The sequence below is a fragment of the Spinacia oleracea genome, chromosome 2 (genome assembly GCF_020520425.1).
Source record: "Spinacia oleracea cultivar Varoflay chromosome 2, BTI_SOV_V1, whole genome shotgun sequence".
Taxonomy (NCBI): domain Eukaryota; kingdom Viridiplantae; phylum Streptophyta; class Magnoliopsida; order Caryophyllales; family Amaranthaceae; genus Spinacia; species Spinacia oleracea.
In genome coordinates this window covers 43,177,471-43,193,764 of record NC_079488.1, presented here as the reverse complement: position 1 = coordinate 43,193,764, position 16,294 = coordinate 43,177,471, and the positions used below count along the sequence as shown (strand labels likewise).

At 39.4% G+C, this 16,294-nt stretch overlaps 1 protein-coding gene across 1 annotated transcript; it reads left to right on the top strand.

Annotated features, from left to right (window-relative positions):
* Positions 1-856: 856 nt before the first annotated feature.
* LOC130467381 (protein FAR1-RELATED SEQUENCE 5-like) lies at positions 857-4,322 on the top strand. The gene is made up of 4 exons (XM_056835882.1): positions 857-944; positions 997-1,104; positions 1,231-1,737; positions 4,312-4,322. Exons 1-4 carry the CDS (start codon positions 857-859, stop codon positions 4,320-4,322), a joined length of 714 nt encoding a protein of 237 aa, XP_056691860.1.
* The last annotated feature ends 11,972 nt before the right edge of the window (positions 4,323-16,294 follow it).

The following is a 16,294-nucleotide window of genomic DNA, read 5'->3' as shown; positions in this document are numbered from 1 at the left end:
GTTCAGTCGGCATTTCTCTTTCGAGGGGTGGCCGCTCTACGCGTGTAGGCCGCCCAGCATCGTTGTCCTGTCGTTGATCTTCCATGTTACCGTACCTCCCCACAGACGGCGCCAAATGTTGTGGGGTTTTTCCGGTGAGATACCTGGGAGGTTTCTTGGTAACTTTTACAGATTAAACAAGATTGTATTTTTATAGAGAGAGAAAGTAGAGAGAAGGCAGAGCAGTAATTGCTCTAGAATGTATTGATTGTGACCCTTTTTTCTAGGGAAGTGAGAATATTTATAGTACTAGGTTTTTGGGGGAATGACCTAATATTCCCCTTACATGATTGGCTGGGGAATGGGAGGAGGACACGTGTCCTTTCTCCTTACAATTCTCTGGCCTCTTTTGGCAATAGTGGGCTGTTTGGGCCTATTGTGCTTTAGTCATTCACTTGGGATACATACTAATTAAGCCCCTTTCCAGGTATAGGTTTTATACATACATTTATACACACTTAAATACATACACTGTAGATACCTAGATTAATCCCCATGCCTCGGAGTAGACTTCGTATGATTTCTGCTTTAGGGGGCGCAATACGTGCCATGTGTCACGTCCTCATTGGTACACGAAGGCACGGTAATTTTGCCCACAACAATACGTATTTAAACAATGGGCATTCTATTTTAATATATTGAACATTATTAGTTTTAATATAGAACATTTTATTTAAGGATATTGAACATTTCAAATGTCAAAATCTTAGTTAATATTAAAATTGAACATTCACTATTTTAACATTGAACATTTCTTCCATTCGCAGTGAATAAGGAAGTAAGTCTTTTTGTTGAAGGGTCATAATCTATGTTAATGATGAAGGAAGCTAAAAATGAAGATGGAGCTTATGATTGGTATAATGAATATGCTTTTAGTAAAAGTTTTGGTATTAGGGTCGGGAAAGGTAGGAAACGTCAAAATAGTGATCTTTATACTATCAAACGGTTCTTGTGTAGCTGTCAAGGGGTTAAAGATGAAAAAAGGGAAGAGAACAAGGTCTTATGCTAGATTGGATACGCGTACTGGGTGTACTGCTTTTGTTCAGTTTTCGATTGATAAAGATGGTGTGTGGTTGTGAATCATAATATGATTCACAACCATGCTATGGTTCCTCTAAATAAGAGGCATTTGATAAGATCGCAAAGGAAGGTAAATAAGGAGACTCTCTACTTTATGTCTACTTTAAAAAGCTAATGGTGTTAAAGTGTCTGATACCTTGAGGGTTTTGAAGAAAGAAGTAGGTGGATCACCTATGGTCGGTTTTACAGCTAGCGATGATTATAATGCTTTATCACGTGCAAAAGCTAATAAAGTTGAAGGTCATGACTGTCATCATTCAATCAAGTATTGTGCTCAGAGAAATTCCAGTGAAGAAGGTTTTTATTATGACTTTGAGCTTGGTGAAGAAGAGGGACTTTTAAGTTTCTTTTGGCGTGATGGTAGGATGAAGAGAGATTATAATTATTTTGGGTATTTATTGGTTTTTGATACTACTTATAGGACCAATAAATATGATATGATTTGTGCTCCTTTTGTTGATATGAAACATCATTCCAATAATGTTGTGTTTGGAATGAGTTTTGTTATCAATGAAAAAATGGAATCTTTTAATTGGCTATTTCAAACTTTCTTTACATCAATTGGTGGAAATCACCCAATAACCATTATGATAGACCAAGCTCCATCCATTGTGTTAGGTTATGATACATATAAACGAATATAAATCACGCGGAAATAACCATAAATGCCAGGATTCCAAATTAATTGCCACATAACAATTAGCATAATTTAGATGCATACACTTTGTAGCCTGCCCTCCCTTGCTGCGCCCGACCAAACAAGAACAAGTCTTTAGGACTCCAAGTGTCGTCCCTCCGTAGAAAGTCCACAGCACGTCTGGATCAGCCTTAAGGTTGACCAACTAGAATCGCCCTTAAGGTACTAATAATACTCGACTATATGGGCAAGTGTTTGGCTGAATTTTTGCTCAAATTCTTACCTTTGAATACTTGAAACTCGTTATAAATTATGAGCCCTGAACTCATATTTATAGGCTATGGAATAAGCAATCGAATCCTACTAGGATACGAATTAATTAAATTAGAATCCTAGCAGAACTCTAAATTAATTAATCTATCTTTTTAGGATTAGGAAATTCAATCATCAAAAGAATCCTATACGCTTTAGGTTTCATAAGCGAACACAAACACATACGCACGCACAGCAGCCCACGAGGGGCGTCATGCGCGCGCGCAGCCCGAGCAATCGCAGCCCACTGCCACGAAGCCCACACGCTGCCGCAGCCTTGGGGGCGCGCTAGGCCTGCCTTGCGGTGGGCCAGGCGCAGCCTTGAGCTGGCGTGTTGTGGCGCGCGTTTCCCTTGGTGGACGTGGGCCTGGCTTCATGCTGAGCCTTCGTCTAGCAAGCTCGTCCGATGTTAATTCGTACGACACGCTTTCCGATTAATTTCCCGATTCCGGAATTCATTTCCGATACGAAGCATATTTAACATTTCCGATTCCGGAATTAATTACCGTCTCGAACAAATATTTAATATTTCCGTTTCCGGAATTATTTTGCGATTCCGATAATATTTCTGATTCTGACAATATTTCCGTTTCCGGCAATATTTCCGATTCCGGCAATATTTCCATTTCCGGTAATATTTTCCGATACGTACCATGTTTCCGTTTCTGGCAACATCTATGACTTGGATAATATTTATATTTCCGATACGATACATATTTCCGTTTCCGGCAATATCATCGTTTCCGCAGTATTCATTTATTTGCCTTTGACGATGTAGATCAAACCGAAACCAAGATCCGTCTATTCCGAATATGTATTAGATAGAGTATTCAATGCCATTAAATACTTGATCCGTTTACGTACTATTTGTGTGACCCTACGGGTTCAGTCAAGAGTAAGCTGTGGATTAATATCATTAATCCACTTGAACTGAAGCGGCCTCTAGCTAGGCATTCAGTTCACTTGATCTCATTGAATTATTAACTTGCATAATTAATACTGAACTGCATTTATTAGATTTATCATTAAATGCATACTTGGACCAAGGGCATTATTTCCTTCAGTCTCCCACTTGTCCTTAGGGACAAGTGTGCATTTCCTAATTCCTTTGTCTCTCGATGCTTGCTCTTGAACATAAGGTAAGAGTTGTCATCCTTATTATGTCCAGAGGTGTTTCTCGGTTTCAGAGTTCAACTGATCAAATAAACAGATAATCATAGCCTATGATTCATCTGAGCATGGCCATGCATTTTACAGTTTCTAGCTCTCCGAGTGACCTTGTACAACTTTCAGCATCTCATCCCGATTTATGGGAGGACAATCCCAATCTTGCGATCTTGATATTAGACTTCGTTTGATAGGTGATTACCTGAGCGTTGCCTTTATAGACTCCTTTTACGGTGCGACGGTTGACAACGTCAAAGTAAGCAGTTCTCAAACAAGTAATCTCAAATCACTCAGGTATTGAGGATTAGTGTCGAATAATTTTAATGAAATTTAATTATGACAGATTTTCATCTCTTACAGTAAAGTTTCATAGGTCTGTCCGATACTAGTCTTCCCAAAGTAAGTATCTATGCAAATGATTACGACATTGCCATGTCCACATAGTTCAAGAAACAGAACTACTAGTCATCTTGCATTCTAGTCGTCCAACGTTTTTTATGCGTCCATCTTTATAGAAAACTCCAACCAGGGACCATTTTCAACTTTTGACATTCAAGTTCACTTGATAGACATTTCTTAGTCACAAGACTGGTCCTGACAGTCTATCTTGAATATATCGTCAAATTGAAGGGACTCATCATTTAATACTAAACCAAGATTAAATGGAATATGAAAATACATTTCATATATGATAAATGTCCAACCCCAATGTTTTACAACCATGGGCCTCAAACCCATCTTTAAAACAGTTCATGGAATTCAAAGCTATGCTTGATTTCCAGTGCTACAATGTGAGTGTTGCTTCTCACTTGTTGCATAGGTTTAGTTATCATGCTTTGCCAATCTTAATATCCTTTCATCGAATGTCTTTTGAGATAGGATGACAAGATCTTTTGAGTTTGTTTATTATATGATCTAGTATTTCTTACTTCAATAGTGATTCTACGCATTTTGCAATGAAGAACCATTAAGTCAGCAGACATGTGATCTACCCAAGTTCAGTGAAGAACTCTTTATGTAAACAACTCTGTTTCATTGCTTCTTAGGCAATAAGTACTTTTACTTTAATTGTATAGGTTTCCAGTGATGCTTTGTTTGGATTTACTCATCCAAGCAGTTCAAGATATGTGGAAGACTTCCCAACTGTATCTTAGAACATAGAAAATAATATTTTAATTTCCCACGCAACAACTCATTGTCTCCAATCCATGTTGCCATTTTAAAACACGATGATCTATAGCTCGTCCTTGCCAATGGTTAACTCCAAAGGGATCTTCCTTGATCCTTTGCTAGTGTTTATGCGTGTAGCATCAATATTTAGCATATCTTTATTTCCTTGAATCAAGACCTATTCATATGTATCTTTTCAAGTACCATAAGTTTTTCTTGATATCAATCTAGTTGATCTTCACTTAGATCATTAGAGATTGGTATATGTTCATCATGCCTAAAGCCTTATGATACGTTTTTTGGCGATCCTCATATTATATCATACATGATAAATTCTTTTTCAGAATAATTCCCAATTGAATTCTATTCATGTAACTTTAGCTATCCGATTTCAGTAGACACTGAATTCAGCTAAATTCTTTGACATATAATTTAGGTTAAGAATCTTCACTTAGATCCTTTGATGTTGAATTTAGTAAATGCTTATACTTAGTTCAAACATTCATTACTTAGATTTATTCACATGGGTCGAATATCTCCAATGGAGTCTTTCGTGTTTGATTTAGTAAATGCCATTACTTAATCCAAAACAATATCATAAGATCTTTGTAAATAGATCTTAATACCCAGTATGTACTAAGTTTCGCCTTGGTCCATCATTGATGAATAATTTCAAACCTAAGTTATTATTATTTGAATATTATTTCACAATAGAGAGATATGTGTGTGATACACATAGGACCAATTAACTATTATTTACTCCCACTAAACTTCTTATACATCTATAAGATTTATGTACATTTTATGAAACTAAAATACTTATTAGCTTCACTAAAATACAATTCTAATTCCCAATTGCTTGCTTAAATCTATACTTAGATTTCATAAGCTAGCTTTCCTTTTCAAGTATTTATTTGGATCCACAAATCCTATGACATGCCATGTACATAGTTTCTTCCAACATTTGATTGAGGAATACGTTTTGTCATCCAATTGCCATATGTACCAATATGCAATCATTGCTTGATTTATAGACTTGAGCATTACGATTATGCATGAGGCTTCAACACAATCCATGCCATGAATTTGCTTGTAACCTTTAGCAACTAATCTACCTTTGTGTGTGAACACAATTCCATGTTTGATGGTTTTCATCTTTAAAACCAATTTGCAAACAATAGATGTAAATCATTCTTGCAAATCAACAAAATTTCAATTTTGTCATCAGAACATTATGTTTTTATGGCCTTTAACCAATTAAACATTAAGTCTATATATGGCCTCTAACCATTTTAGGGAATCTAGGTTTCGTCATAGCCTTCTTACAAGTCACAAACTCATTAATCAACATAATAGTTTGACTCCAAGTTGTAGGTTTCTTTACTGTCTAATAGAAGAATCTCATAGTTTCATTGACCTGAACTATATGTTTCTTCACTATCTAATAGAAGAATCTTATAGTTTCAGTGACTTGAACTCTATGCCTACTTGGGTATAGAACATCAAACAATAGAATACCAACAGGCACTTTGAGAGTCTTTGAATATTCTATTCTCTTTGAAGCACTTGTAATGTCTTCTAAGAGATGTCTATTCTTTAAAACGACTTCTAATGTCCTTAAAGAATAAGTGTTCGGATTTTCTGAAGAACTTCTAAAAGCCTCCGGAATGTCCATCTATGTTTGTTGTTCGCCTCGAAGACTTTCGAGGTCTATTTTCTCCCACTTGTCATTTTGGAAATGAATCTCCAAAAGGACATTATTTCGAGCAAACAAACATTATGTTCTCAAAGATTCGTGGTAGAAACAATACCCTTGTGTCTCATTTGAATAAATCACAATGAAACATATATCTATACTTGGGCCTTAGTTTGTTGAATAAGAAACCCTAAGCTCCCACTGAGTTTAGCAACTCTTTAGATATATTATATATATTTGAAAAGATATTCTGAAATTACTTTTCAATATCTTTGACGAATTTGGTTTAGTTTGGTGGTAGTTGAGCATTTTGTTTTAGAAATTATAGGAAAAGTCTTTATGATTCATCATTGATCGAATCAAGCATTAATTGACTTCGATCATTCCAACTTAGATATGCCATATCTTATGGAGCTAGATTGTGAAATTACAACACACAATCATAGATGATCATATTTGGTCTTAAAGTAATCATCGTCATGATCTAACCCTAGATCTTTATGATTTCTTGCCAAGTGGATTTTATACATCTGAATCTTTGAACTAGCCAAACAGATTCAAACTTATATCACTTTGAGTAAATAAACCAATATTCACTCAAATTTAGGTGAAATAATAAAGTCATAAAATCATTCTTTAGCTTTGAACTCTATCGTCTAGGCGTTCTAACAATAGTTCATATCTTTTGTTACTTTCAACAAGTAAGACTAGCTTGTCTTGAATTGATCTAGAAATCAATCAACTTTCAAAAGTCCATCAAAATAGAGCTTATGAATGTTAACTTGTTGATATGGTCTAAGTAACAATGCCAAAGATTTGTGGAACTCAAATCAAGAGATTGATTTGAACCTAGTAAAGTTTTTATTGTTAAAGAGTTGTTTGTTTTAATCAAGCATATTGACTCAACCCGTAAATGACCATTTCATTCAAATAAACAAACAAACAAGCATTGTTTTTGTTCTTCTGAATGTGAGTCTTTCTGTGTTTGAAGCAGAAATTTAGGTATGCTGATTATGGAACAAAATAGCCATTAAGTTCCAGCCTTTGAAAGGACTTAAAACAAACTAGTTGACCCTACAACTAATGTATCATTGCCATGCTTCATTTCCCACTTGTAGGTCATTAGTGTATCCTACCTTCCATTTTTTGAGTTATTACCGAAGTAAGAACCTCAAGCGGTATATGATACCAAGGAAGTTTGATTGCTAGGTCACTTTCTCCTTAAACATAAACTTATAGGTAGAAACGAAATCGTAAAATTTCTTTCATTTGTTCCTTGTTTTCCTATTTCTTGTACCCTTTCTTATAGCCTTAAGAATTAACTTCTCTAGTGTTGACTTTTATACTTTGTTAGACATGTCCAATGTCAACTCAACAAGGTTCTTACCATTTTAATTTATGTTGAATATTCTGTTTCAACTAGATGATCTTACAAGAAGCTTCTAAAGTTCTCTAAGCATCGATCTATTCGAATGTCTAGGGACTAGACTCATTCGAGAATTAAATGGACAAAGATAGGTTGTTAACCATTGGTAAAGACGAGCGTTTAAACTCAATGCTTTATGATCTCAAAACTACATTGTATTTTGAATTCACAAGCACCAATTGATTTGCCATTCGACTTTGATACTCGAAAACAACCATATAAGTCGCTAAAAGAAACGTACATTTGAAATTACTCATTTTCTCTCATTTCCGTGAATCGTTCTTGGATTCACTACCAATCGAGGAAATTTACTGTTACCTTTCTAAAAGGATTTATTGCAGTGCAAGATATTTAATTATAAACAATAATTAAAACTTACATTGAAGCATGCAAAGTCTAAACATTTATCATGACTAATAACTTGAAAATTAAAGCAATCATGCAATTTAAACAAGTTATTGGAATTTTATTCGAGTTTATTGTTCCGGCAGGTGTGAATAAAATGATTCCAAGATCCTTAAATCATAGAAGAATTAAGCACATTATGTATTTAGACTCAATTCTAAAATATTTTAGGTAAGCAAATCCTTTGCTAATAGTCTAGAAAACACTCTTGGTTGATAGGTATGTCTAAGAACTTATTAGGTAAACCTATCCCGTTTGCCACGACATAAAAGGACTCCTTATTTATATCGTTGAGTTTCACCAAAACTAACATGTACTCACAATTATTTGTGTACCTTACCCCTTTAAAATCAATAAGTAACACCTCGCTATGGCAGAAAACTATTACTAAGATTGATGTAAAGGTTATCCAAGTAAGTGTTATTTTGGCATGGCACCTTTAAACTCAATTTTTAAGTTTGGAACTTAAGGCTCTTACTATGTTGGTTAGATTTTAAGTGAACTAAAATCCTTAATCATGCAACATAATCAAGCCATAATCTCGTGCATAATTAAGACATATTTAAAGCAATAAATAACTTAAAACATGCATAAGATATAAATGTGATCTAGTATGGCCCGACTTCATCTTGAAGCTTCAACTTCAAAGTCCGTCTTGAAAATGGATTGGAAACTCCGTCTTGAATTTCACCATGGGAGGCGCCATTTTCTTCAAATAGGATAAGCTATTGATGTGGGCCTAATAGTTGCCACCTTAAGGCCCAAAGAGGTCAGGATAACTGTAGACACCTACTTTTGTCCCCGTTCCCGCAAGGGAAAGGTTCGATGATGAAAGCATAAAAACTCCACTTGACAACGCATCTCCTATGAAATAAACGAATCTCGATTCCCCATTTCATTTCACCCGAAACCTGCTATTTATAGAAACCTGCTAAAAATAGTAACTGCCGTAAAAGGTAGCTTCTAAAAGTGGCAAATCATAAAAGATAGAAACCTGTCAGAATTAGGTGTTGCACTCCAACATAAATCCTAAATGAGATAGAAAACTGCGAGAATCCTATTCCTAATAGGATTCGAAAATAAGAGTTACGTATTAATTAAAATCCTAACGAACCTAGAGTTCGTAACGGGCCCAGACGCATTCCGTCATGAAATTGATACGCGCTAAAAGACTCGAATTAATCTCAAACTCTACGGATTTTAGGAATCCGAATCTGACTTAACAAAACTGCCCAGATCCTATTTTCAACGCCTGGATCTGGGCGCCGAAATCTTCGGCGCCCAGGCCTGGGCGCTGAAAGTACCTGGGTACGTGTTTTTTCCTAACTCTTTGCGGATTAGAACTCTGCAATTCTATCTTTCCACGAACTCTTCCCTATAAATAGGCCCCTAGTTTCGACATGAAAGAACACACAACAACACATAATATATTCTGAGTATTGACTCTAAACCCCTTAGCCTAAGCCTCTCGCTGCGAAACTGTTCACGCGTTCTGTCGCAATCGATCCATAAATCGAACAGAACGTATCCTGTCCCATAATTGAGATTCGTTAAATAAAAAGGAGAAATAGCAAAGTCAAAGTGGTTAGTTTTCTGAGAACCGTGACGCACCTCTCAAGGGTGCGTCGTAACGTGTCCCTTTTCGATGATTTAACTGCTTTCCTCGCTCTTTTTATGAACTGTTAAACTAACCTAATATGATTGTTCTATCACGCCTAACAAATATAATATTTTTTGGGAAATCGGATTATCATGCTAGGTCTCTTAATGTTATTTAAATCAGATAATCACGATCGAATTAGTATTATATGTTGCATATTGCTAAAATCAACTCAGATTAGTTTAATAGTTAATGCATGTCCCTTCAATTATTTATGTTGAGCTAGTAAGGATATCCTGCCTCTGGAGTTATCAATGAGCGAAGTACTCCTCTCGGTAGTTACAGTCCCCCGAACCCTCAATCTCTACCTTGCGGGTGTATATTGAGAGATCCCCACACCAAGGATCACAAGGGAACCTACGGCCGTCGTGGTCAAACATAATTGCACTCCCTTTATGTCACGATAACCGGGTTTTGTCAGTTTTTCTCATTGTCGTTAAAACCTGAATGGCGACTCCTATATTACTAGTCAATTGGGTGTATACTCACAGGAAATCCAATTACACTTGATTGAATAAAAAGAATCGTCACACCCACGAGGGACAAGGTCACGCATTAGCCTCGCGCTTTTTCGACCCCCTCACAGTGGCGACTCCACTGGGGATAGTGAAGGAAATACTCGTGCTTGTAGGTAATCAAAATAGCCGAAGGGTGAAACGATCCTACCCCGCGTTTATTACCCCATCAAGTTGGGACGACCTGAAAATCAGCATATTAATGTGAACGGGCAGAACATCATAACGAATCTCGGCTCCCTCGGGAGTTGGGACTAAGGATACCTTTTTTCGCCAATAGGGGGGGTGCATACGCTGCGCATGTTTCCCACTCGGTACTTGTGCAGGTAGTACACCTATCTCGAACCCAATCGCTCGCCCATTAGGTCCCTCTCGCCTGCATGCCCCCTTGGCTTGCACTTGCGGGTTGACCTCTTGAGCGAAATTCGTCTGTTGAAGACACTACCTCGACCGGGGCATGTGTTGGATCTACGATAGAAGCGGTACCAAGCCAGGCGCAAATAAACTACCCATAGAAGCCTATCATAAACTACGTGGCATATTTAATTCTCAAATCCATGTTTGTAATGTAGTTATGTGTAGCGAAATATGTGATTGTGTGTGACAAACTATCCTAGAAAACCAATGACCTTAAAAATTGCCCAAACATTCATAGACTAATTTGCCAAAGAGTTATACCGAAACACGTGTTCTGCAAACCCGAATGATCGCCACAAGATAAGTGACGCTCGGGATGGCCTGTAACGAATCCCACAAACGCTGTTACGCGTAAAGGACGTTATTAGGCAAGCACGCAAATCGAAGTCGCATAAACAGAAAACAGAAAACGAGAGCCAGCCAGGGACGCATTTTCAACGCCCCTGGCTGGGCGCTAATATTTCTCACGCCCACTGCTGGGCGCTGAAGTTGCTGCTTGGCTTTCTGGTCAGGCGCAGCAGCCTCGGTGCCCAAGCAAAAAGAAAGTACGTAGCACAAAAAATGTTCATCAAAAGAATTGCTACGAGGGCGTAAGAAAAGCACTCGGTTTCAAAAGGCGACTCGCGAAAAATTAATAACTCTTTGTGTCGTCGTTAGGCCTCCTACGACGGCAATGCTCGGCACCAAAACCGAACATGCTAACAACTATGAATGTCACACGGGCAAGTGTTTCGAAAATCCAAAGAATGACCAAAATAAAAAAACCCCCAAAAAGTGTACCGACAGAAGAAAGAGCGAAAAGAAAACACCAATTTAGAGAGTCGAAGTCTAGCTAAGTAATGCTTGAAACTTTGGGAACCTAAACTTTAGCTTATCTTATGCCTAGGACTGGTCCTGCCACTTGGTGCCGATCAGGGAATCAACGGCTAGTGCGTCTCGAAGATACATCACCAACACCAGGTTTAGTAACTCCAAGCTCCGTCCGTCGTCCCTCATTTCAAGGATCTCCGCTTCCCCAACCTCGATTCGCACCTCCAAACATGTCCATCGAAGATTTGCGAGACCAGATGGTCCAAATTACCCAACTCATGGGCCAACTGAAAATGGAAAACGAAGCCTTAGCGGCTGCGCAAGCCAAAAATGACCTCGAAAACGAGAAGAGGATTGAAAAAATGGTCCTACAGCAAACCATGGGGAGCAAATACTTCTCCCTCGAGCCTGAACCTTTTTCTGGCAAATTACCAGAAAAGTTCAGTTCATCTGACTTACCAAAGTTCAAGGCCACGGACAACCCCCGTGATCATCTACTGAGCTTTGTGAATACCATGAACTTGAAAGGCGTGGACAAGTCCATGTACCTACCTGCCTTTCCTTTGTCCTTGGAACCTGTGCCGATCAAATGGTACTACCACCAGGACCCTAAGCTCTTCCCCACTTGGGAAGACTTTGTCAATGTCTTCATCAAGCAATACTCGTTGAACATGGATTTCCAAGTCACCATGCGCGAGCTGGAAGTTCTCTTCCAAAAGAAAAATGAGGGTTTCACAACCTACTTTGCTAGATGGAGGGACCAGGCGGCCCAGCTAATCAATAGGCCTCTCGAAACAGAATTGGTCCAAAAATTCATTGACAACCTAGACCCGGCTTACAGACAACACCTTAGGTACCTAGGACTCGACACTTTCAAAAGGGTTTATGATGTGGGAATAAAAATCGAGGACGACCTCGCCAAAACCATACAGAGCAAACCTGCATATAAGACCAACACCTATAATCGGGGTAACACATCCCAAGCCCAAGAAGTCCATGCTGTAGAAGAGGCTCCCGCCCGAAGATACCCTGTAAGATGGGTCCGAGACCGAAAGTTTGCCCCACTCGGGTCAACTTTGGTACAAGCCTTTGAAAGACTAACCAATCAAGGAAAGTTGAGACCTATAGGCCCCACCCGTGACCCTCCTGTCAAAAACAAATATTGGGTCGAAGGTACTTACTGCAAATTCCATCAAGGAAATGGGCATGACACTGAAAACTGCTGGAATCTAAAACATACGATCCAGGACATGATAGAGGATGAAGTAATACCTCTCCCTAACGTTGGCAAACCCAACAACAACAAGAGCCCACTCGGCTCTTGTCACATCTCTCTCGACCAACCAGAGAATTTCGACCCCACGGTATATATTACACCTCAAGGTGCACCACTTGCTGTGGTACCTATGGATCGAATCGAGGGGGAAGTGTGCGGTGTGTGGAACGATGATGCTGAAGATATTTACCTATCTCAAGTCTCGGGCCAGGACCTCTTCACTGAAACTTGGCCCGGGTATGCTCTCATTGACACCACCCCTCAGGAGCCCGAGGTCGACAACCTCACCCGATCCGGAAGGATATACCAACCGGATATTCACCCACCTCCTATGGACGACATCCCGGTTAGGAAAACTCCTGAGAACGGGCGGCACGCCACCGTCGCAGAAGTCATTGAAAATCCTCTCCTGAAACAACTGAAAAGAACCAAGGCTGAGATTACCATCTGGGATCTTATGTGTACTTCAAAGGAACATCGCGAAAAGCTTATTCGCTCACTTGACCTCATCTCAGTACCCACAGATATCACACCTGACTCATTGGTTAGCCATGTCACGAGAGATGCCGGAGAAAAGGCCATAGTTTTCACTGATAAAGACTTACCCAAAGAGGGGGGTGCTCACAATAAAGCCCTTTACTTAGTGGTTGGATGCAAAGGACAAAACATCCCCCTAGCGCTCATAGATAATGGTTCGGCGGTTAATGTCTGCCCATTGCGAACCGCCCATTGCTTGGGGCTAGGAAGCAATGACTTCCAAACCTCCTCACAAGGGGTACGAGCTTATGATAACTCCCGAAGGCCTGTATTGGGAAAAATCAACCTTACCATACAAACTGGGCCTGTGGCACGCACCACGGAGTTTCAAATAATCGACATCAAGCCCACTTTCAACCTCCTCTTGGGGCGACCTTGGCTCCATGACTTAGGAGGTGTGGCTTCAACCTTGCACCAAATGGTTAAACTTAACCATAACGGGGTAATACTAGAAATCCGCGCCCCTCCTCTCGACGTCAGTTGTACTATGGTTGGAATGTCTGAAACTGCAGACGACCTTTATGGGTTTCAAATGGAAGAAACAATCCAGTTCATCGAAGATTATGATCCAGCATTCCTAGACCCGCATGCATCCCGAGTCATCCCTAGGATGCTGTTAGCTCAAGGCTATTTTCCTGGAACCCCATTGGGCATAAGGAAGAAGGAATGCACATTCCATCCTTTTCCCAACAAATCTACTCCCTTTGGCTTAGGTTATGAGCCAACGGAGGAAGATATTGCTGACCGCCTATCCAGGCTTCGCCTTAACAAAACCAAACAAACCACCCTCCTTCCCCCATATCAAAGGACCCTTAACGGGATGTTCATTCGGGAAGGAGAAGAACACCCATGCTGTGATTTCCCTGAACCCTTCGTTCAGGATGGCTTGCTAAAACCTGGATTTGAAATTTTCCATGACTGCCACACCTTGGATGAGGCACCCCACCTCACCAAGACTAAAACAGCTGAAATATTAGACAACCAGGCTCTGTGGACACTGTTTAACGAATCGAGGCCTATGGAGGACGAGACTGTGATGACTACCCTAGCTTTACAAGATGAAGGTTTCGATCCAACCCGGTTAATCTCTCCTGCATCAACACTAGAAGAGGTCGGGAACGGATGGGTGAAGACATATCAGTGGGTCAACGCAAAAGGAATAGGATTCAAGATGAGTACCGGTGAAGGACCGAAGTTTTATGAGACTAAACCCCAGGCTTGAGCCATATAGAGCACCATTAGTAAAAAACGCCTAGTAGTTCTTTAGATTGAAAGAAAAAATAATAGAGACTTTAGATGGTCCTAAGGCCCCTTAGAATATGGGTCAGTTTTATTTCAGTGTGTTTTCCTTACTTTCCAAATCAATAAAGGCGTAATATTTCTCCTAAAAATTTTATTCTAACACTAAATAAACACCAAATGTACTTGCAAAATAAAAAAATAATAATAAAGAAGCGGCTCACTATAGGCCCAACAAACAAAGCCCACTCGGTTTTGAAATAATGCCATGTGAACCAGTTCCCGAAACCCACAAAATAAACCACACTATCCCATCCTCAAAACCTAAAAAGCCAACCAATGTCATCATAAGAGCCAATCCATGCAACCCAAAATCAAAAGGAAATCAAAAATTTAAAACAAATGCAAATGTTACCAAAAAAAATAAATTCATAAAACATAGATTCTATCATACCCTTCACTACCAACCTACCTCCAAAGCCTACACAAAGATCTTCATAAGTTCCGCACCCTAACTCCATTTTCAAAACTGTTTTGAGTCACCAATAGAAAAAATTAATCTGGACAAAAATGCGTTTCACGCTAACAGTAAAAAAAGCCTCCAAAACAGCCTCAAAATTAACTTTAACTACAAAGCAAAATATCAAGGCACAAAAAACGAAATAGAAATAAACACAAGAACATGTGAAGCAAAACGTCAAAATTGACCGCCCAAGTCATTTTCAGCGCCCAGGGCTGGGCGCCGAAATTTCTGACGCCCCAGCCTGGGCGTTGAAACTCTCTGCCTGCCAAAGGTTTTATTTTTCGGAAGTGCTCGTCATTTTATCCGCACACAACGGAAAAACAACGAACACTTGGGGGGTACAGTACGTATCCAAATAGGTTTACCAACAAATTGGTCGAATTTTACGCAACCTATAAAAAAAAACGGCAGATGAAAATAAATGGCAAATACTTCACTCATTTGACCGAAATCCGGCATACTAAAACCTATTCTAAAATTAGAACTACGCGCGACCTGATTCTGACAAGATACGTAGGCAATCCTTACCAAGGATTCGGTCCAAATAAAAAAATATATTCTTTGTGTAAAAAAGTGTTAGACATATAAAAGAGGAGAAACAAAATTAAATGAAAACTAAAATACGCCTTTATTAAAATATAATAAGAAGGAAAACAAAGTGCTAGGAATAAAAAAAAAAAAAAACTAACACAACTGAAATAAATAAAGGGCACCTACACCCTAGCAAGAACTACACTACTCTAGTTTTTCCGGATCATCAAATAAAGTCTTGTAGAGAGCAATGTTCGCAGGATCCACCCCCATAGTCTTCTGCGCTGCCCCAATATCAATCTCCATAAGAACCGGCTCCTAGACACTAACTTCCAAAGATGTCAAGGCTTCAGAAACATTCTCAATTATAGCCCGCTCAGCCTCGAAGGCACAGGCAATGGTGGGAGAAGGGTTATTAACATCAACTGGGCTAGCCACTGTTTCTACAGCCGGCTGAGCCTTCCTAACCCATACATTGTTCCGACGACGATCTCCGCGAGAGCTTGCATTTCTTTTAACAACAGCAGGCCCCTTCATGTTAGGCATCTTTTTAGGCCTGACACTGGAACGGGGAGGAACTTCCTTTCGCTTTCGATCAGGACGAGCTTTCACAGTCTTAAAACTATAGGTACGAGGTCTGGCAGAATCAGGACCCTCATACTTAACACGAATACGAGGTATCAAAAGCTCAGCCGGCTCCCCATTTCGAGCCTCAGTCCTCACATCTTTGTCATCGGAACTCATCCACAACTTATAGTTTGCAGAAAGACCCACAAAGCCATTTGTAGCTACGGCCCAACGCGGGAGACCATCATAATACCTAGCCCACGCTAAGACCCGTGTTTGTGAAAAGG

Bases quoted from the DNA above. Each gene is read 5' to 3' on its own strand.
- LOC130467381 (XM_056835882.1), top strand. From the start codon at position 857: ATGAAGGAAGCTAAAAATGAAGATGGAGCTTATGATTGGTATAATGAA. The intron at 945-996 runs GTAGGAAACGTC...GTTCTTGTGTAG, and splicing joins TGGTATTAGGGTCGGGAAAG to CTGTCAAGGGGTTAAAGATG. The intron at 1,105-1,230 runs GTGTGTGGTTGT...TACTTTAAAAAG, and splicing joins GTTTTCGATTGATAAAGATG to CTAATGGTGTTAAAGTGTCT.